At 39.9% G+C, this 23,155-nt stretch overlaps 1 protein-coding gene across 1 annotated transcript; it reads left to right on the top strand.

The window, feature by feature from the left end:
• Nucleotides 1–1,327: 1,327 nt before the first annotated feature.
• On the top strand, nucleotides 1,328–21,415 carry LOC134540957 (ionotropic receptor 21a). Its single transcript, XM_063384046.1, has 7 exons — nucleotides 1,328–1,873; nucleotides 4,818–5,005; nucleotides 13,583–13,750; nucleotides 14,184–14,425; nucleotides 16,830–16,843; nucleotides 17,389–17,646; nucleotides 21,404–21,415. The coding sequence occupies exons 1-7, from the start codon at nucleotides 1,328–1,330 to the stop codon at nucleotides 21,413–21,415; spliced, it is 1,428 nt and encodes a 475-aa protein (XP_063240116.1).
• Nucleotides 21,416–23,155: the final 1,740 nt, after the last annotated feature.

The raw sequence follows: 23,155 nt of genomic DNA, 5'->3' as shown, positions 1-23,155 counted from the left end.
CTGCTGACGAATTATAAAAATACTGAAACCAAAAATTTCTTGAAAATATCTTGTTGTGTTACTAATTAATAAATTTATCATAACTTTCTTTACAAATAAATACTAAACAATCATTGAAAACCTTTTTTTTTTAAATCATAAACTCTTATAGTTTAAACTGTACATGATTATTATGAGGAATTCATAATTGTAACTTCAAATGAATGTTTAATTATGTCATTGCCCGTAGATAGTGTCTCGAGTCCCGAGATGGTCCTAATAGATCCTGGCATCCTTAAGGTGAGAACGACTCCTGAAAAAAAGGGTTAAGGGGAAGGTTGTGGCACTCGCTAGTTCTAAATGTCTGATTACTGAAGTGTTGTCGTGGGTCGTCAGCCCCAGCATGGTCCACTAGGTCTTTAGCTGAAGTTACATACAAGAAGATAACTGTGACAGTGCTAAATTTCCTAATCAGTAGAAAGACTGATTCCTAAAATGATATTAGCACGGGAAGACTCTGAAGAAACACGAACAAATTACTGACATTTTTTTTTTCTTGAGCACACTTTACATCGAAATCACACATGATATGTTAGGCACAAACTTCGTAATTGCTGACTAAGCTTATACATACATGTCCTAGCGGCAGGCTCTTTTATAATGGTTACATAATTTTCTGGAGTCGGCCAGTAGGTACCATAAGTTTGTAAAGTAAACGCCCAAACTAAGTGGTCGGGCTCTATGTGTAACCGCCATGACTCGACACTAGTATTTAAAAAAGACATTGCTGATTCTGGCAGATGTAATGCACAGATGTATTAACTTAAACTTGTCCAATATAGAGTCGGCCAATAATGTAAACAGAGACTCCGAGGCGAGTTAGTGTGGCAGAGTTAAGTTGAAACAGTGTGTTATAGACCCTACATCAGATAATCGGCCCAGGGATATGGGGTTCGAAGAATGACTATAATTACCAGAATGAAGAATCGTTTTTCAAATCATTGACGTTTCTTTAAGCAACTGCGTGTCCGCCCTAGAGCATGTCCTGTTCTAGACTACCATCAGGGGCTCCTGCATCAAAACACTCCCAAAAAAAGTTAAAGGAAATTACATTAATGTTAAAAACTAAATACATTCCCTTCCTTAAATAAAACAGTACCTCCTATATACGAACAAATTTGAAATGATGCAAAACAAAATATTATATACGTATATTGCTATGCAAGTTTTTCTGGATATATGTTTTCCTGAATCTTTGAACTTTTCAAGTTGTGAATCGAACGACATTGAAAAATTTATTTATAAAGACCATCATTGTGATGAAAGCTCGGCCTCGCCAAAGATAAGAATGAGCCCGTTTCATTCACACGATGTGGCCTCATTCCCAGACGACCCCTTAGAAATATTCGAAGCACCAAAAACGAGGAGGAGACAAGGGCTGGCGAACATCCTGCGAGTGGATCACTACTCTCCGTATGCAGAAGTGCCGGAAAAAGCGGAAGAACTGACGCTCTTCGTCGGGTTCGTGAGCTATGTCGCGGAACGGTATCTGCACGGCTGCGCCTCGGTGGTGCTGTACGACGATCACTACGAGACGACGAGGGAGCTCCTCCTGAGGTCACTGCTGAGCCGGTACCCGCTGCCCCGCACCCACGGCAAGGCGTCGACGGCGCGGGCGTCCCGGGCTCAGCCCGGCGGCGGCGCGTGCCGGCACTATGTGCTCCTGCTGCGCGACCTGGCGCTGGCACAGGCGGTGGGCAACCAGAGCGTGGGCCGCGTGGTCGTGGTGACAGAGGCGTCTCCCACGGAGGTTCAGCGGTTCCTGGCCGCGGGACCATCGCACGGGGTGGTAAATCTGCTTGTCGTTACGGCGGGTGATCGCAGAAACAAGGAGGTGAGTGTGAGAGTTTCAACACACATGAAGTTCCTGTAGCCATCTTCGTGTTTCTGTCGTGATGTTACAAACTTTTAGGGATAATGCAAATCACTGGTATCAATTTCAGATAGTACTTCGCCCCGGGAATATAATCACTGAAAAGTCTGGAAGTCACATTCAAAATGGTCTATTTAAATGCAAATAATCAATGCAGACAGTTAGCAGCTATAATATCAGGAGAATTAATAAAATCTAAAAGCGAATTGATAATTTTTTTTTTAATGGAATAGCATACACTGACACTATATCGATATACCTTCCCCGCTTGTTTGTCTCAAATTCTGGAATGCAAAGTGATACAGACTTGTGGTGAAAATATATTTTTTATTTTATTACACCTTTGGTTCAAAGGTTGGAGTTGGGTAGTTTTGAGTATGTATAAGTGTAGATGAAGAATTATTTACTATTTATATATGTACTCATTTTGAATGTAGTCATATGAGTTAGAGTATAACCCACAGTCATAATAAATTATGCAAACCCAGCAAGTTATAAAAATTTAAGTCAAACTTTTTTCCTGTTAAGTCCTTATGCCATTTAATGAAAATAATATATATTTACAGTAAAATATGTACCATACAGTACATGTAGTTAATATACATCTCAGAAAAAAATATTGATTACACTGATATTTCTTCAAGGTTAAATAATTATGTCTGAAAAATTTGTGGTATAATGTCTAAATTACATAAATCTGGAGACATGATAAAATTGTAGTATGGCAGCTTATAGTTTACCTGATGTTTTAACATGTATTTAGAAACTTTCAGAGGATGGCATACTTTGATGCTGCAAAAATTACTTCTGTACTTAACCATCGCCATATTTCGACACCAAAAATATTGCGGTAAAGGTGCTTGAACTCGCCTAATAATGATTAATATGTATTTCAATCCGTCGAGGTCATGTGGCCAGGCCTTGGGGTGGACATAGTGGTTTTGAAGGGGGAAATTGCTGAACTTGGAGCAGGCGATGGGATAGCTTGCAAACTATCCATTGTTGTGACGTGGGTCGTCGGCCGCGGCATGGTTCACTAGGCCCTGAGGCTATGCATATGTGGTTAGGTGAAATTAACTAGTAGACTGCTCCACATTACCTAAGCAGCCTAGAAGGCTGTTTAATAGTTAGGGTAGTAGACAAAGAAATAATTAAGAACACTTGCAGTTGCCTTTTTAACTGACACGTTGCGGTTATACACGGTGCTAGCGCTGACAAGATATAACATTCACTTGAATACTAAATAAACATGTTGCACTTTACACTACATACTATGCCACTCTAAAGGCAGTCTCCTTAAAGGAAGGTTTGATTGGAAACGCCCAGCCCCGAATCTTCAGTGACCCATGACTCTACCCGGCATCGCGAGACGTGAATCTACTTAGTTCAAATAAATAGTTCGTTGTGGCCGGCAGGCATATGCGCGACTGAATTATCCAAAATGTTACGCTGGAGTCGGCCAGTCCTGTAAAATTGTTTGACGCCATGGCGTGGTCATGTTGCGGGGTTAAGTTAAAGGCTGTTGGGATAGGCCTGGCTTCACAGAAATGATCCAGGAATGCATGGGGAGCTAAAAGATAAGGTTTGGTTTAGACAAATTATAATTACCAGAATGAAGAATCAAGTGCACACTAAAATGCAGGCTCCCCACGGAACAGCGCGCCCACCCTGGATCATTGTCTGAAGAAGACTGCCGGTAGATGGTGGCGTTGCATGGGAGGAGGGAATCGTCACCCCACACCAAACTGCTCCAATCAAGAATAATAATGATTTACGTAAAACTTACAAGCTAAACATAACACAGAGCCATTGAATAAAAACTGGGGAACGAAAACACTTAGCTGAGAATGTAAATATGCTGTAGTTGCTTTTAAATTACAATATAATTTTACAATCTGTTACTGCTGCAACGACTCCATTTGTTGTTAGTGACCGACTTAGATTTAACTTAGACATTTTTTCTTTTATATTCAATTTTAAGAAGTTTGCATTTTTCGAACTTCAGATGTTAATTGGCGAAGTCTTGCTCTTGACTCGTGCGGAGTGTGCGAGAGGTGAATTCTGCCAGCGGGCACTGTTTCTGTGGGAGTGGGTGGAGACCGGGCTTTAATACCGCAGAGGTACGACGTCAGTATACAATAGGATTTATGACATTAAAAACAGCCGCTGCCATAAAATACAGTCCTTTAAAATTGTTTTCACAATGAGAACACTGCATTTCACGAATTAAGTGTCCTTCAAACATGGTGCAGCTGAGTTAATCTGGGTGCACAACGGAATAAACACCAGTAACATTAGGTCGTGTGCACAAGATTTAACCATCATGCATTCTAACCTACTGATTCACAAAATCGCTTAGGATTGTCATGCACATGAGAATACATAAGGGTGTTATTTGGTGGGACTAATGAATTGTTTTTATTTATCAATCATATTGTGGCAAGAAGTTTTCGAGATATTTCAATAGCGAGGTGTAATTCCAGCATCAAAAATAAATTAAGACTATTATTTATAAAAAAATATAAGCCATTAATTTAAATTTAAAAAAAAATTATGGTTAGAATGTTTACTTAAAATTTTAATAGGTAACACAATTAATTTAAACATTAAAAAACTGTATTCACACATTACTAGTCAGATGTCACTGGTTAAGATCAGATGGTAGTTAATATAGTTATTTTTACTAACCATACCAACAAATGTCGAATGTATCTCGAAATTTCATTGGCTAAAATTAACAGTAAGATTTCGCACAGGTCGTGGGCTTGGCCTCCTATGCACTCGCTCATGTTTTTATTTTTATTGTGCACCTAGCTTGTGATCAAAAGGTGACTTCAATTCAGCATTCATGCGGCAATGCATGTGTGGCCAACCACTGGTTTTTGAGCGCGACCGTTTCTGGTAGCCGGTGCTGGTGCTGCACACGCACGAGCCATTCGCGGGCGACGGGCGAGCAGGCAGGCTGCTCACGTCGTGGCGTCGCTGTGGCCTCACAAGGGACGTCGACTTGTTCCCGGACAAGTTCCGCCACGGCTTGGGCGGACGGCGTCTCGTGGCAGCCGTCAGCGAACAACCTCACTACGTAATACTGCGGTGAGTGCACAAAAAAATGACACTGATGATGATTTCTATGTTAAACTGAGTATAGACTCTTGTCTGTATCGAGTAAATTGTAATAAATCCGGGAATAATGTCTATTCGACCTCAAGGTTATCGATAAGGTTTGTATCTGTGATCTCAAGCAATGAGGGAATGTGTGAGTGGGAAAACGGTAAATCTCGTAGAAAACCTTTGGGTTCCGGTTATGTTTACACTGGGAATCAAAACCGGGCCACTTCGGTGGGAGCTAAATGACCTGATCACTTAAAAACTCTAATCCTATGAGGATAGTAGAGTCAGAAATACACAACTCAGGACATTGGTAAAGGACCTGGACTACATTATACGAACATTTTCCATCTTTTTTTTTTCTGCAGTGATACCAGGAAAGCATCGATATCCAAAATCAGGATGGCCCGACTGGAATAATAACTTGTGCTCTGAATGAGAATCAGTTGTTTTACCAACATCCCAACTTTCTCCAACTCAGTGCTGCCATCTGGCTGAAGTTACCTGAGCCAACATATGAGTTAGAAATAATTTATATAAGAATATCCATAAATATCGTTATCATTGAAATACAAATTCTTAACTGTGAAAACGGCTAAAACTTTTTTAATATTTAGTTTAAGAAATAAGTGATCCAATGCGGGATATTGAAAAAAAAGCAAAGGGAGACACACCATAATTTTCTCTTCATAACTTATCTATGATAAATATTGTCGCTGCTATTCATTGCGACCATTTGTCATTGTGAAGACTTTATGCCAAATCAGGGCTTTGTACAGGAAAGAGTTGCCTGATGTTTAAATTCCCCCACAGTTATAACTTCATTCGAAACTAGACTGCAAAGTGTTAGAAATTTCTTGGCATAAAATCATTGAATGTCGTATTCACAGTCTGTTTTCGAAAAAAAAAAATCACGTGCATTAGCAAAACTATAGTTTTATTGCGCACACATCAATAAAGTAATATTTCATACCAAATTGTGACTAGCATATGTTCCTCATGCCATGGCCGCCCTTAGTGCTTCCTGACTTGTGACCAATTAATAACTAGATAGAGGCAATCTAATTATGTCTGGGGTCTTTTATGGTTTAAGACAGCATACAAACTAATTCTAAATATTTTGTGGCCAAATTGGGACCCAAATTCACGATAGTAGGACGAGGAATCAGTTTCAACAGCCATTACATCACTCAGGCTAGAACAATGGCAGATGCTGAAGTTATATAAAAAAAAAAAATACACGGGATCTCGTTGATGGTGTTATGTTATTTTGAGTGATGCAAGTTGTGCTGTTAAAACACCTTGTACAACACCTTGAATCACAAACTTCATAGTCAGTGATGCATGTTGAGGATGATAATTTAACTGCCCAAACCCCCTTTTGCTGGTGTAAGTTTTATGAATATAAATAATTAATCTTTTTTAATCTCTTCCCGAAATAAAGCCCTGTATCTGCCATTGGGCTGAAATGAGCTCTTATCCTGAAACTCAGTCGTTCGGAGTCCACAGTACTGTTGGAGGTATCTTCGCTTTTAAGGGTCTCTGAGTTAATTTGTGCTTGGAAAATAAAGACCGCCCTTTAAAAGACCTTGTTACACTGTCAAACATTCGCTCCCAACACCTTCTAATATGTTGTGCCAAATAAAGTTGAGGGGTTATGACATCATCGTAAACATCACTGGCGCAGCTATGTTTGTTTGACAATTTAAATGACTACAGGTTCCATAAAATATTTTGTATATAGGAAGAGTTCTAAAATATGTTAGATATTGGATGTAATCAACCAATCAAAATCGTGCCTAACGAAAACGGAAAAGATATCCGTTTTCGTCACAATGAATCTTTAAAATGGCAAAAAAAAAAAAAAAACATGGGCATTAAAAAGTTTATACAAGTGAAATAACTGAAGTAATATTATTTCGCATATGACATTAATATGGATGTTGTATGCGAATTAATTCGATGTGTAAAGAGTGCATTATATTTCTATTAATTAAATATATTCCCCGAACATTAATTTTATAATGTAACGAATATTATTGTGAGCTAAAATTATTATTGTTTAAAAATTTTAAAAATACACAAATGGCATAGAAAATTTAAGAATTTCATCCAGAACTGTAATGCTTTATTTAATTCCAAAATTAGATTCAAATGGAAAAGTTTGTGATAACTCAAACCAAAAATAAACTTTAATAGTGTGACCACATGATTTAAAACTATATTTTAGGTTATCTGTCCCAATTTATTTGTAGGGAGAAAATTGGAAGCCATTTTTCATCCAATACTACCCCTCCAAATCTATTGTAAAATATAGTTGGAGACAAATATGTTGTCGCCGCAGGGAGTTTTCCGTGATGGCAGTAGACTGATAAAGGTTCTGGTGAGTTCTCAAGGGGCTACAGGCCATGTCGTTGGAAACAGCAGTGGTTTGTTACCAGAGAAAGAAAGTAACTGAATTGGTTTTGATTTATTGCAACAAGAGATAGCACTTTACATGGTCTAACGCAGCACTCAGCCCGGGTCGTGTTGGTACCGGAGCACGTCTTTACGTACTTACGATATGGAAGCATTACGGTTACGACTAGAGCAGGGATGCGATAGTAAGAACGAGTTTCTGTTGGTCATACCACGTAGAGGCTAGCGAAGTATGGTACAAGGATGCAGTCTTACTGACACATCACATCCGTGACATAGAACACAGCAAACATTTTACAAACGAAAGAATATAAGACATTAAACACTCCTAAAAGACGCAGATATTACACTCACAGCTGGTAGTGAGTCTGTGCGGGAAACTACGAAGTGTGGATGCTGGTAGTGTGCCGGAAATTAGGTATTTAGGCAGGTTTTTTAAAATTTTTATTATAATTTTAAGTTATTTTTGGAAATTTTATTTTCCATATAATTTGGTTACAATTGGGTGATCCACACTTTGTTAGGCTGGTGTACTCACTTAGTTAAACTTTGCTGCAGTGATCCGAGGCACATTTTCTCAGGGGCAAATCTGATATTTTGCAAGTTTAAGACATCGTTAGCAGCCCGCATGACATTTCTCCCGCTTGCAGTCACGCCCGCGGCCTGTAACATTATTTCCCTGCATGACAAAAATTTGCACACAACAGCTCTGGACGAGTTGTTACCACTTCTCAGAGACGAGCTTAGACCAGCTCTTCCCATCACGCTTACGTCTTAGGTTCACTCATAAAAAGTCACGTTAGGACGCTCTTTCCCAGCCTCGTGTTTTTTGTCCACCCTCACCTCCCAGTCCCCCCCCCCCCCCCTTTTGGTTCTCAGAATCTAGCCCAGGGCATTGCCCTGACGTGAACTCGCCAGGCAGTGGCCTACTTCAAGGACGATTTGCCATAGAAAAAATATGTGCAAATATGGACCACACACGACATCTAGCAGCAGAAATAGTTACTTCTTCACTTGTCGCCAGCTGGTGGAGCTAACGCCCGCGTCACTTGGTGGCGACATTGCTAACCTCCCTCTTTCATTCCCCTGTAGGACGCCAGAGAGCAGCACCGACTGCACCATTAGCCCCAGGCTGTAGCAAACATCTCGGGCGAGCCGATCCCTATTTGTTTCAGACACCCCTCAACAGGTAGCGCTAAAATCGGCCAGTGCTATCAACTTCGAGATATCGAAGTCAGAGTTTTTTGTGATTCCCACTCGGAGAACTTCGGAACCTTTCGGTCCGGACGACCTAGTCTCTCCCTCCCCCCCCCCCCCCAATTTGATTGAGCGATTCCTTTTAATTACGAGACGTGGCCTCTCCGCGGGCACTTCGCGTCGCGATTCCAGACGGACTGTTTTGAGTTATCGGCGGATCGGCGAGACGCACATCAAGACTTCTCTGTCCGTCCGTAACCGACGATGTAGTCAATTATACAAGGGATGCTATCCCTATAAATTCTTTAAGTAGTTTAGTCCATCTGTACTGTACACAGAATAATAGTTATTTTTTTAAAATAATTTTTTTTTTGAAATTATGGAAACGTCCGTACCTCCCGCGTTTTCGCGATCTTCAGATCCGGACTTGCTACGCTTCAGAACCTAGAAGCCAACTTCCTTGTCTGGTGAGTTACTATCAGGTTTATTCCCCGACCTCCCTTTATCTTTTCGCGGGCATTTTCTGCCCAGTTTGCTTACTGTCTGTGTACCAGTTCTGATCATGTTTGATTCGGACTGTTCACAGACAGGGTCCAAGAGCCGGATGTTGGTCTAGCCGCATTTTCACCCGCCCTCTCCAACAAACAGGTGCCCTGACACCATGTTGACTTCTAAACTCCGGCCAGCGAACAACAGACTTCCAGTTATACAGTATTTATGAACGTTTTTGGGATAACCTTTAAATTACTACGTTCGAAGAAATAAGAATTATATAAAACTTTCGTTCTGGACTTTAAGAACTTACATTGGTATTGTTTGTGCCTTTTTGTATTTTTTATTTGTTTATTTATGTTAAATGAAACCTTTAATAATTAATTTAGGGCTGGCCCATATATTTTTAACATATCCGAGAGCTCTTTTAATTATGTAATTGAAATATTAATTTAACGCATTTTAATATCTGTTATACTTTTGTCTCTCATTCAATGGTTATAAGTTATATCATTTAAAAAAAATATACAGTAATTATATTAAGACGGAATCACACCTTGTTTCTGTTCATTCCTCATGTCCTTGTGAAACTAAAATATCCACCATTACAGCAGTGTATAATGTTTATGGTAGTATTTATGTAGGTACTTAATCTGATTTACCTACACTGCCTCAACGTATCAAAAATGGTAGAATATAGTGTGATTAACTTTCTATCTGCTTTGGTTTGATTAATGAACAATGCTGTAACAGTAGCTTGGTAAGCCTTGCAATTAGTTGAGTTTAGATTTGTTCAATGTCTGGGCAGAGATGATGTTTTAAACAGTCCCTGGAATGGCATGGGCGGAGGGCCCTCGCAGGCATGTTTCCCACATGGACGAACAAGGCCTACCGTAGGAGGTTCCCATGTTTAGTTAGTTTGCAGAAAGTTGACACATTTAGTCCGGAAACGGCCCAGTACGGGCGAAGTTGGAAAAGTTCACAAATCGTACATCCCACCAGAGGATGGGTATGCGAACGCGGGCCGTCAACTGGGAATTTAGAAAACGATTTAACTCGAAAACGCGTTACTCTGAACGGAAGATTTAAGTTATGCGGTGGGTTCCTTACAACCGCACCGAAAATGGGACTGAACATGGGGCCGATGCAAAAGGATTTAAAAACTTACACTATGGAGGTTACAGATGGTGATGGCAAGATGTTGAAGACCCCATGGTGCTCGCGCATCCGACCACAGTGCCGAGCGAGCGACGACTGACTCGGCACTGGCAAATCCGGCATTTCTCGCGTGAAGTACGTAGAGCGCGGGAAAGACCCGGACTGAGATTTTCCGCTTAGTCGTACAGTGAACAATATTATCTTAAGAAAAAAGGGCAAGTGATGAGGTTACTTTAATTAACAATTAGTGACTAAATAAATAAATAACAGTGTTTGGGATCTATGTCTGGCGAAGGAATACATACACAGTAAGGCGGATGAAAACATATACACTTTAACACTTCTCGATAGCCACGCGGGCTGCTATCGACCCATCGACCTCGGGTTTGTTTTCTTCACTACACTAACCCACACCATCGATGGGTTTGATGTACACACTTTTTAGGGGGGGGGGGGGGTCGATGTGGCATAATGGCATGTGCGACAGAGGAGCGGGAAGCCTTCTTTTCACAGATGAGAGAGCCAAAACCCGAAGTTCATGTTTTTTCCGTATCTTTAATGTAGCTATCCTAACCAAATCAACCATTCAGAATGTTTTAAAGTATTTATAATGTAGTTAACCTAACCTAATTGACCATCAGTATCCTTTTATCAACACTGCCATATTTATTTACAATGAACCAAAAAAAAAACCGAAGATGCACGATCGGGCGTTTGGTTCTCTCGTCTGTAAAAAGAAGGCTTCCCCAGAGGAGCACCGATGGTTGGCCTCAATGTAACAGTGTTACAGGGTCTTTACCAAAGTAAATCTCTCCTTCCTAATAAAACTCAAACATGCCAGAAAAAAAGGAATAAATTGTAGTTCACCATGCATTTGGTCTGTAAATTTAAAGTGGAAGGAAGTTATTTCTCAGGAATATTTCCGGAAGTGATGCCAGCGAAGATACTTGGGAAGGATTGGAAGTTCGCTTGCTCAGACTTCTCTCCCAGACACTCAACTTTACAACTGAGTTTAGGAACTTCCCTGCTACAGATAGAAGGTGAGTGTGTTCCACTTTCATTGTTACACATGTGGTGTTAAAGACGACGGGAAAATTAATTTTTTCGAAACATTGCCTTAATGTGAGTGAAGAAAAAATTATCTCGCATTCTCTACTTCTTGAGTGTTTTTGTATAAGTACTTGTAAACGAATTTATATCCATTAGGTACCCTTTGATTGGCAATTGTTATTAACGGCATGCAATTTACTGAATTGACTTACATTGTGAAAGTTAAAAATTGCATAATCTATTTACAGTTTTGGCATGAGCAGTGGAACTGATATTTCAGGAACCACATATCCGTTGATAGTGTTTATTATTAAAAATGATTAAATCTCCCAAATGTGCTTGGTCATCTGTACTTCAGTTTATTGTCATAACTAAAGAAAATCTAACTAAAATTTTTGTTCTGATATTGAATTTATAACACAGTGTTTGTGCCCTTTTATTTCAGTTGAATAGTGGTTGGTCATCCTGAAACTGCTTAAGGTTCTACGATGAAGTTAACTTATTACAATTACATATTAGCAGAGTATTATTTAAATCATGATAAAAGTTTGTAAAGGTCAGAGAAATCGAAAAACCCACATTGAATCCAATCAGAGTGGTGGCACTTGTAATTAGACAAATATTCCTACTAGTTGAATTTATGCATGTTCTTGAACGAACTTATAAAAACAGGCACATTTGATCAAAATTATATCAATTTTAATAAACTGTGTGAAGTGTGTTAAATTTTTGCGATGACTACCACGCTGCTTGGGGTTTCATCTCTTCACCTCATAGAAATGACACAGACAGCTACACCAAACAACAAGATGTCACACACTGGCAAGTATAAATAGTGTGTGATATAATATTTACATTTAGTTTATTTATTTTTTAGAACTTACATTGGTGATGGTTCTTCATTTAAAATGCCTTTTTAATGCAATAATTGATAGGCACTATTGTTTTGATAATGAATTTTTCACAACGATTAATTTAATAACTCCGCAATGAAAATGGTTCATCATTGTAGTTATAAAAAAACTTTTTATTTAAAAGATAAAAGTTTATTCAATAAAATTTCCTACTTAACAATAAAATGTCAAAATGGGCAACACATAAATCTCAAGATATCTGAACAAACATGTTATACAATTGTCGATTTATGAATGTATTACTCTAATTTTGTTTAAATGCCAATAGTGTATACATAGTGATTAAATGCAACAAATATTATTGGCATTTAGGGCCGTATTCCAAGACACAAAAATAAGGGTTTAGGTGTTGAATATGCGATACCTGTACCCTAACCATATTCCAAGTGCACGATAGGACACGGCCAGTACCTTATTTTTAGGGCACTGATTTTTGGTGTCCTATCTGTTGCCGTTTCGTTGCCAAAATCACGCGCATGCGCAGAGCTCACTTTTTCGTTGATTTCTCCCCGATGGCTGAATCGTATCTGGCGCCACTAACTCATATATAGCCATTTTAATTATAATCGGGGGATGTATAATGTGTTTTAGTGTGTCAAATAAAACTTTATAATAGCAAAAACTATTCTGAAATATATTTTATTACTTGAATGGTCATAAAAACAAATAATCAACAACTTTAAAATTACCTAGTGTGTCAAATAAAACTTTATAATAGCAAAACCTATTCTGGAATGTATTTGAATAGTTTAATGGTCATAAAAACAAATAATCAACAACTTTAAAATTACCTGAGAAAATTAAAATTACGCCAATTAATTCATACGATAGTGCTGCTATCTGTAGGATTTTGGCGTAGCAAATCCATCGATGGTTGCCAAACATCCGCTAGAATGCATTGAAATCAGTTTCTAGCCTCGTACAGGGCACAGTTTATTAAAACAGTTGCTTTTTCGTTTCCTAACAGGAATTGGATTGGGACGCGTTCTGGAATACAGTCTGCGAGATAGGTTACAGTTGTATCCCAACAAGGTAGTGCTTATTCGCTACCTTACCTGAATGTTTTGGAATACCGCCCTTAGAATGGCATTCTACTAAAACAAAAAAATATTATAAAGTAATATAGATCACTACTATAACAAAGAAAAATATGTAATAAAAACTATGGAAAATTGTCATGTCCTAAAAAAACTGTTGAGTCCGACATGATGTATGTCTAGATTCTGCCTTCCGATCTATGGCTTATTCACTTTCGAATCGTCAAAACCCGATGTCTTTATGCATGCTTGCATGGTTGCTGACCCCCGACCTCCCTGACTGACGATGCGTGCAGGAGCAGCCAGGCTAGTGGCGTGGTACGGGAACTGGTGGCCCACCGGGCTCACGTAGGCCTGGCAGGCCTCTACGTCTCCCCCTACTCCCTGGGGCAGATGACACTGTCCGTGGGACACTCCATCGACTGCGCATCCTTCATCACTAGGACGTCCACAGCGCTGCCTAGGTAACACGCACTTCTGTGTGCGAGTGTAGAGCAGCAGGTAACAGCCCGATGTGTTTGAGGTAGCATAGTGGTAAATTAATGGTCTCTCACTTGGGAGGACCCTGGTTTTAATAGCCCAACCAACCATTGATAAGTCTTTACAATAAGTTGTCCATAGTCAATTCCATTCCCACTTTCTCTTCACTATTTTAGACATCTGTGTGTGCCTGCAATGACCTCACTGTCAACTACACATTTAATTATAAATCATTCATTCGATTTTATTTCAATATTAAATATCAGGGCTCTCAATTAAATTCTCACATAGCGACCCAGCATTGAAAATAATGCATACTAGTTCAGTGCCTTGCATGAAAAAGGTGTTATGGCATATTATATGTTTGTAAATGTTTTCCTCAGAGACTCCAACATGTTTGCGTGGCTGTTTTCAAAGGTACCGTGCCATAATGGGCCCATTCCACTGGTCAGTTTGGCTGGCGCTAACACTGACGTACCTGCTCGCTATCTTCCCGGTCGCATTCTCTCACCAGCACTCGCTCAGTGACCTGCTCAAGAACCCCTGGCAAATGGAGAACATGTTCTGGTACGTGTTCGGCACATTCACTAACTGCTTCACCTTCACTGGCAAGCAGTCCTGGACATCGACTGACAAGAATGCTACCAGAATGTTCATAGGTGAATATGGTGATCAATAAGTATATTCCTGATAAAGGGTTTAACACCTGCCATCATGGCTGAATCAGTTTTATCATTACTGTTATTAAGAATTATTTATATTATCATATTTTGCATGACAAAATAAAATACTTCATTTTTGCTTAGCATCTTATTAAATGTATTAATATAAGGATATTAGATTAAAATAAATAATTATAGGAATACATAATATTTTAAGATACACATCAGTTAAAATTATTTTACCAACATGAGAGACACAGATATGCTACAAGGTTGTATTTATTTTGAGTTTAATGACTGGTTTCAAACTGAGTGTAAGATATGTTGACTCTTTTATCAGCTGTGATTGAAATGTTTTCTTTTCGTTTTCAGGGTCATACTGGATATTTAGTATTATCGTCACAGCTTGCTACACAGGATCCATTATTGCATTTGTTACCCTTCCATTGTATCCAGATTTCATAAATTCTGCCAGACAAGTATATGAAGGGGGTTATAAAGTGGCCATGTTAGGTATGTACTTAACTAGTTAAGTGATTCAAATATTGTCACTTTGCTCCATTGTTAGGAATGTCATATTTTTTAATTATTGGTTTTTGAAATGAAATTACGATTTTCGAACATTACAAAAATTCCGATCTCATGACGAGAAAAATAAGGTAAATGGTGGGGGAACTGGTAGAGGAGAAGAGTGCGTCAGCGACGACGCCACTCCAACGCATGCACTAGCGGTCAAAAGTTTTCAGTCCATTTTACAAAAAAAAAAAAAAAAGGGGAGTTCGCAACACCGCTCCCTTTACAGGTTTCCCTGTGCAGGCAAAACTGTAAGATGTCTTAGTGACTCAAGTTCATGTAGTAAGACCCTGGACACGCTCGTGCATGGGTTAAAACCTGATCATTTATGTATTAAACTGAAATGTCTCGTAAGAGGGTACAAACAATTAAGTAAATCAGTCGGTGAGCTCAGGTCAACTATGGAGGCTTGCCGTGGAGCCGATGAAAATGGATTAGTAAAAATATGCTATTGTTGAAACTTGAACGGTGAACAATGGACAATGGCTCCGTGGAGTTGCACGCACTAGCCCGGTTGAAAACGGAAGAGGTATTAAGTGAGGACGTGGTTTCAGCGCACCACCCCGGCATCGCTTCCCGGAAAAAAACATGCCATGCGCAAAGGGATACCTCAAGCCACATCTCGGGCATGATTACGCGAATCCATAATTTGATTAAATCTTATTACAAGTGGATTGTAATGAAAACATTGTTCATTGATTACTTAATCCCTGAAATCACAATTTAAATACACAATACACTATTGAATCGATTGCCGTGCGGGTGGTAATCCAATCATCGACTGTGGTGCACGTTCGACTCACGGCACACGTCGCACCATGATGCACCGAAGGCGCGTTTCGGTCACACATTATGTGCACACGCTCCTGTGATGCAAAGAAAGGGCGTTACAGTCTGTGTGAGCAGAGGGAACACCAGCGGACGACATCAACCATAACCCTTTGCGAATAGTTGTGTGTCGTCAAAACCTACCGAATAAAAACATCAGGCTGTTGTGATATGTACATTTGATATGTTTCAGATGGAGAAGGTTGGCAGCATTATTTCAACAACTCTTTCGATCCGATTGCAACCAAAGTATTGAAGAAAGTTGAGTACCTGTCTGCAATTGAGGATGGTTTGAAGAACTTGACGAAAAGACGCAACAATCGCTATGCTGTTTTTGGGTCTCGAGACAAGCTAGAATTTCTACTCAAAGCCAATTTCACACATGGGTAATCTTGTTCCCAGTGAACCATTTTAACACTGCAATAAAAAATAACAACTTTTTATCGCCCTTCTTTTGGAAAATAATTTAATATAAAAAGTTGTAGTAAAGAATCATTCTGGCAGAGTTGATCTTGCAAAATTTTCTTCATGAATGAGGCAGTTTCATTATTAATTTTAAAGTATTACAAAAAATTAATAAATTGAATTATTCAACTGTGACTGTACATATATGAAATATCTTGTAAATGGAAGAGTTTATCTACTATTATAGGCTATATAAATATGTTTATGCCAATGACTCCAGGAGTGAATCCAATATGGGCCCTACTCCTCAACAGCTAATGAAGAGATCGTTATATGATCTGTAAGAAATTATGTTTTCTCGTAAAAACTGAAACAATAATATATTTATTTTTCCAATTTCAAGCACTCCCCTTAACACATTAAAGAGTTTCTAGATGCGACACTGGCTAGAACCTCTTTCTTTTCCGTAAAAACCCCATAAGAAACCATTCCTGCACATAATGAAGGATTGCTTTGTGCTGTTCTAACATGGAACTGGGGTTCCCACACCGTGCCCCGCACGGAGACGCCATGAACCGGGTTCTGCTGCTTGCAGCGAAGTCGGGCCTGGTGAACATCATCCTGTTCTGTAGAGACACCAATAAGCTTGCATTCCTACACATAATGAAGGATTGCTTTGTTCTGTTCCACATGACACTGTGGTTCCCATGCCGTGCCCCGCATGGAGACGCCATAAACTGGTGCATTCTGCATGCAGTGAAGACGTGCCTTGTGATCCTCTTCCTGTTAAGTAGGGACACCAATTAGCTTGCGCATCATGCAGGATTACTTTGTGCCGATCCACGTATAGCTGAGGTTCCCACACCGCGCCGCGTCAATGCCATGAACCGGGTTCTGCTACATGCAGGAAAGTCGGACCTGGTTACGCGACGATGCAATGAACTGGGTTCTGCTGCATGCCACACAGTCGTGCCTGGTGATGCTGTTCCTGTTCCGTAGGGACACCAATAAGCTTGCGTTCCTGCACATCATGGAGGATTGCTTTGTGTCACGTATAGCTGGGGTTCCCACACCACACCCCGTCAATGCCATGAACCGGGTTCTGCTACGTGCAGGAAAGTCGGACCTGGTGACGCGACGATGCAATGAACCAGGTTCTGCTGCATGTCATGCATTCATGCCTGGTGATGCTCTTCCTGTTCTGTAGGGACACCAGCAAGCGAGCATTCCTGCACATCGCGGAGGAATGCTTCGTGCCGTTCCACGTGGCGCTGGGGTTCCCGCGCGGCACCCCGCACAGCGACGCCATGAACCGGGTTCTGCTGCGTGCTCTGCAGTCGGGCCTGGTGCTCAAGCTGAGGACGGAGGTGGACTGGGAGCTGCAGCGCAGCTCCACGGGCCATTACTTGCAGGTATGCACTCAGAGACACGGACGAAACTGGTTGTTGCCCTGAATTCTCAACTCTTTTAAGTGGTACTCAAGTTTGAGGAATGTATCTATTGAGTTCTGACATATCCAGAAATAAATATAATCATCACTAAAATAATTTTGCAAAAGGCTGTGATAGTAGTGCTGTTACTGTATAACCTCCTCCTACCATATTTCTTCAGATTAAAATTTTGCTGGTTTCATCACTGTTATACTTCAACTTACCATTTTTGAAATGAAAGAAAAAATAATTATTTGAAATTACATGTTAAAAGATAATAGTGTGCACTCAGGTACTCTTTCCCAGGCACTCTGATGGTCTTGATTCATATATGACAACTGGTTGATTATATACCTTATCATCAATCTTTGATTTCCGTTCCCCCCCCCCCCCCCCCCCGTCTATTTACTCTTGTGTTTCATAGTGAAATTAGTTCCTTTAGCATGTGCTGGATTGATCTAATTTTATATATCTTATATACTATTCATTTCAACGAGGATCAAATGCTAATGATTTAGTTTTTCTTTATTGGGTGAGGGATAGAAACACATTGCTGATGTTTGCTTTCAAATTCTTTCAATTTGTTTGGTGAAAATGATAGAATTTTATTATATATATTCGGCGGAGGGGGATATATCCCCCAACCCCTTACCAACGTACGGCCCTGGTTTCTACCCATGTAGGCTACTTCTATCCTGTATCTTAATTCGCAAAATAAATACTAACTAGCTATATAATACATCTTATTAATATTTGAAAATGATTTCAAATCATGCAAATTATTTATATTGTTTATGTTTCAGGCTTATTCAGTTGCAGCAAAAATTTCTACAAAACCTCCAGACAGAATGCTTTCCCTGGATGATGTTCAGGGCAATTTCCTGTTACTTGCAGCTGGTTTTGTAATCGCCTTTTTTTCTTTTTTCATGGAAGCATTCGTCTGGTTTTTGAAGAGAGTGTACAGTAAATATTACCATCGCAGCATTTCCAGCCTAACTAGTTCCATTCATGATATTTCCATCATGAACGAAACATTATCTCAACAAAAGCCAGAAGTCAAAGATTCTTGTGAAATCTTTAATACAAGAAACTCTTCTGCCACAATTCCTGAAAGTAGTTTTAATATCTAATAATCATAATCTCAGTGTCTAGAGCATAGTATATAAATTATACCAACCGATAAGCACTATGCATTATCACATTTATTTTCTATGTTGAATGACTATAAGAAAATCATTGTCAATAAAAATAATATTTACTTATTTTACTGTTAGTTCTGTTTCCCCCTTCACTATTTTGTGACCAATAATAAGCTAGAGGTCCCTCAAACTTTTAAACTTTTAAATCATGCAGTAAATCTTTGTGACACCAGAGGGACAACCATCAAAATCAAACTAAATTATTTACATTTAAAAGTGTTTTTTTTTTAGCATAATCACAATCAGCTTTTTTTGTGTCAAAATTGCAACCCTTACACCAGGTCTAACATCAGCCAAACGACGGTTATGGTCTGGGGCGGATGCACAGTCCTGTGGAGGTTCAGCAACTCTTCACCGATTTTTATATGGGTAAATACAGACATTCTCACCGGGAACTTTTTTCTCTGATTACTACCTCCACAAGCCCCCGGGTCATTTTGCAGTTACGACTTAACCAGAATGTCACTAATATAGCATCTTAGTGGTAGTCTCACTTAAATGACTCAAAATTTCCCATTTTCGAAGGAAAAATTTACAGTTTTTAGTCGTCCTTAAAAATACCAGCGGCTAGAAATGTCCATATTGAGCCTTAAGTATCCATGTCTACAGCCTCCGATAAGCCTTTGACGTCATCATGGAATATGTCATCATGAAATAAGATGTCAATGTTGCAATTTCCGTTATGGTGGCCATCTTGAAAATCATAATTTATCATCCGATTTAATGAAAAAATTTTTAATTAGAAACAATTAATAAAATTTTAATAAAAAATATTTAAAAAACATACACCTACGACATGGAGGTCGAAGTCCTCGGTTCGAACCCAGTGAGGGCAAAAAAAATAAAAATGACGACCGATCCTTCCTTCATGGTGGCTGTTGGCAGACTGACCCCCACCACTTTGTTCATAACATATATATTGTCAACTAGTATGACATCATGTCCGCCATCTTGAAAATCCGCAATTTTAATGCTAGGAATTTGGGAAAAAAATTAAAATTTATAAAAAATTAATTTAATAAATTTTAATAAAAAATCTTTAACAAAACACCATTGTACATATCGTTACGGCCACCATCTTGGATACTATAAATGTTGCATTTTTTTTACACCCGTCATCTTGGTTGAGTATTGTTACGCTCCTCCCTCGTGTCTTGTAAAAGTTATTTAAGATCCTTATCAACATTAGGAAAAACTCTGAAATAGAATTGAAATTGCTGGAAACGAACTGGTCAAAACTAATAACAGAGGTGCACGAGAGAGAGAGAGAGAGTGTATACAAGAAATTTCATGCAGCCCCTGAATGGCTTATAAGAAGCTGGAGGATCGTTGGTTATGAGCTAAAATAAAAAGTCAAGATTCGGGTTGCTAGGATTCTTTTTGATTTATTAAATTAAATCATTAATTCTTTTCTTTTGCTGGTTGAATTGTAATAAACAACATTATTCCTTAACAACTACTAAGTTAATTTGGCCCAGGCCCTACACCGAATTATACCAGTTATTCATTAAGGTTAAATTCTTCACAATATAAAAATACATTTATAAAGACAAAAACAAACTAAATTTAAATTGTCTCCCAGCTGGCACTTGTTGATTTATTCGGGGCATGTTGCCTGCGGAAGGTGGGAAATTCTCTGCCCAGTTGCCCGGGACGAAGTTACGACCAAAATGGTGGTATCCCAGTTGATGACCGGCTAATGGGGCTGAACAATGGAGGCTTAACCTGCACTCCTGGAGCCGTCAGGTTGGTGGAATCTTGGCGGTACTCTTGAACCCGCCTACAGACCAAACCAATCAAAGAAATTAGGCCTGATCTGCAGGCGATTAAGGGAGGGGCGGAATTCGCCATCGTGAAGGGGTGGAATCAAAAAGGGGCAGTGATGAACACTTACCAAAGCGGGGAGAACTCAGCCGTCTCGGTACCGGGTTGGTGCCCGTCGCAGGAAGACGCGGTCGTTCGCGGAAGCCATGTTTTTGAAGCTTAGTAAGATACAAAGAATGTACAAATTTTTCTAACTGCTCTGGGCAGAATACTGAAGGATAAATGAGACTAAAGTAATACGGCCATGGTGCCTTTAATGTAGGTAACTACATTCCGCATGTGGATGACGGAATTCGGCGAAATGCGTGCGAGGTGCGGATCCGCGGAGAACCCTCCTGTCTGCTCTGTTGAAAAGCTTCCCAGAGAATCCTCCTCGATCAAGAGGACTTCCTAACTAAAAGCGGGGGCTCTGTCCTTTGGGTCCAGGTGGAGGGGGACTCTTCGATTTCTCGAACCCTCGAGCACATGGTCGACTCCTGCGAGTTGCCTTGCAAAAGGTGGGGGGTGTGGACAGTGCTGCACTCTGGTGGCGGTCCGGGGGAAGGACACATGGTTAGTTGGTGTCTCTCTCGTTAGATGGAGCGAGCTGTCACTTCTGGCGTGCCCAAAAGATTTTTTTGAAAGGCCTCCCCAAGATGGCGGTCCTGTAGGGGGGAGGAAACCTTGCGCGGGAACAGTGACCGAAAGGGGTCTATGACCGCCCGGGGTCACTTCAGGCAGGGTTCTAGGCGCGGGAGGGGAAATTTCCGTTTGAGCGATGGAAATTCGTGGCGAACGAATGCCGCGACGTGTCTGCTCCGGCTTGAAGACTGCTGATGGCCATACTTCCACAAAGTCCATTGGGAGCGACGCCAGTGCTCGCCACAGCTTTTCTAGTCACGAAATCGTGTAGGGTTTTGAGACGCCGGGCCTGACTGGAGGCGGGAATTATAGGAGATGGCTGCTTAACTCAGCTTCGGCGAGCTTGAGAGCTGAAGGTGTGGTGGGGGGGGGGGGGGGGGGGGGGGGAGTGGTGGAAAGGAAAGAACACGCTTCAAAAAGAATTGACCCTGCCATACACTAGGCTGAAAAATGCATTAGGCCAATAAATTTAAGTTTAATTATAAACATTAAAAAAACTCAAATATTATAAAATTAAATAAGGGGCCTATAATGCACTTGATTGGCACAGTATGATGTCATCGTTTCACTTTTCGTAATGCCTACCATATTAGATTCAAGAGTGTTGCACTTTTCGTTACAGCCGCCATCTTGAAAAACCATAATTTTTATGCTAGAAATTCGGAAAAAATTCAAAAATTATAAAAAATATTAATTAAAATATAATAAAATACAATTTAAAAATTCACATAGGCCTTGAAGTTCTCGGTTCGATCCCTGGACGATGCAAAAAATTATAGTTTTATGTAAAAAATAATAATTTCAATAAATCATGTATAAAATTCTTAAACAGGCTTAAAATCCTCTACTGCCATCCTTCAGTAAGCCATTATGACCACCATCTTGGAACTTTGTATTTATTGACTCATAAATTTATAAAAAATTATTAAATTCATAAAAAAAAATTAATCATTAATCTACCTATTGAATCGAACTTGTTCGATCTATGGACGAAGCTAAAAATAAATTGAATTAAAGTACCAGAAAAGGGTCAGGTTCCAGAAATAAAGCACCGCAAGTTCTTTTACAAACATAATATTTATTATATAATTTCTATTTTACTACAGAAACACTTGCGAAAGCTAGCAATCTTATAAACATTTAACCTTGCATAGGCGTGAAATTACTAATTCTTAGCTCCAATCGGTTTATACTAGACAGAGACCAACCAGAACCTTTATAGACATAGTCCTACTCTTCTTGACAGAGTTTCTGGATACTGTATTTAACAGTTTGCTTCACATCGTCAGAACTGTAAATTACTGCAGCCGATGTCTTCAATGGGCACTTCTTCACTTTGTCATCGAATGGATATGGCTTTCCATATATACAGTCAAACCACAAGTTATATTTCAAAGGTCCGTTTGTTGCTACGTCATCAGTAGACGTCGTCCGACCGAAGGCCACCCTAAAGCCCGACCTGCAACCGCCAGTATCCGACCCCGCTAACGGAACGCGCCCCTAGCCATGGCCCACCCGAGTCAGGCGAGCGCCGCTGAAAAAGGTAGAATCAACGCCCATGACTTAATCGACCAGACAACCCGAGTCCCGTACATGGTAAATGCAACACACATTAATGATCACATCACTTTTAATTAACAACCCCGTGCAAAGGAAGTGCGACGTAGGAGTGCCCGGGTCACTCACGTGTGGTTTTTTAATAATACAGTTGTGAGTGCTCCCCTTGCGGACTTCAGCCTGATTTCAATAACATAGTATGTGACTTAATTAAAACCGCCCCAAATTATCATTTAATGTTCGCCATTGGAGCAGTCATCAAGCGACGAACAGTCTCCAGTGTGACTCTG

Source organism: Bacillus rossius, chromosome 17 (assembly GCF_032445375.1).
Source record: "Bacillus rossius redtenbacheri isolate Brsri chromosome 17, Brsri_v3, whole genome shotgun sequence".
NCBI lineage: Eukaryota > Metazoa > Arthropoda > Insecta > Phasmatodea > Bacillidae > Bacillus > Bacillus rossius.
This window is presented reverse-complemented; position numbering and strand designations above follow the sequence as displayed.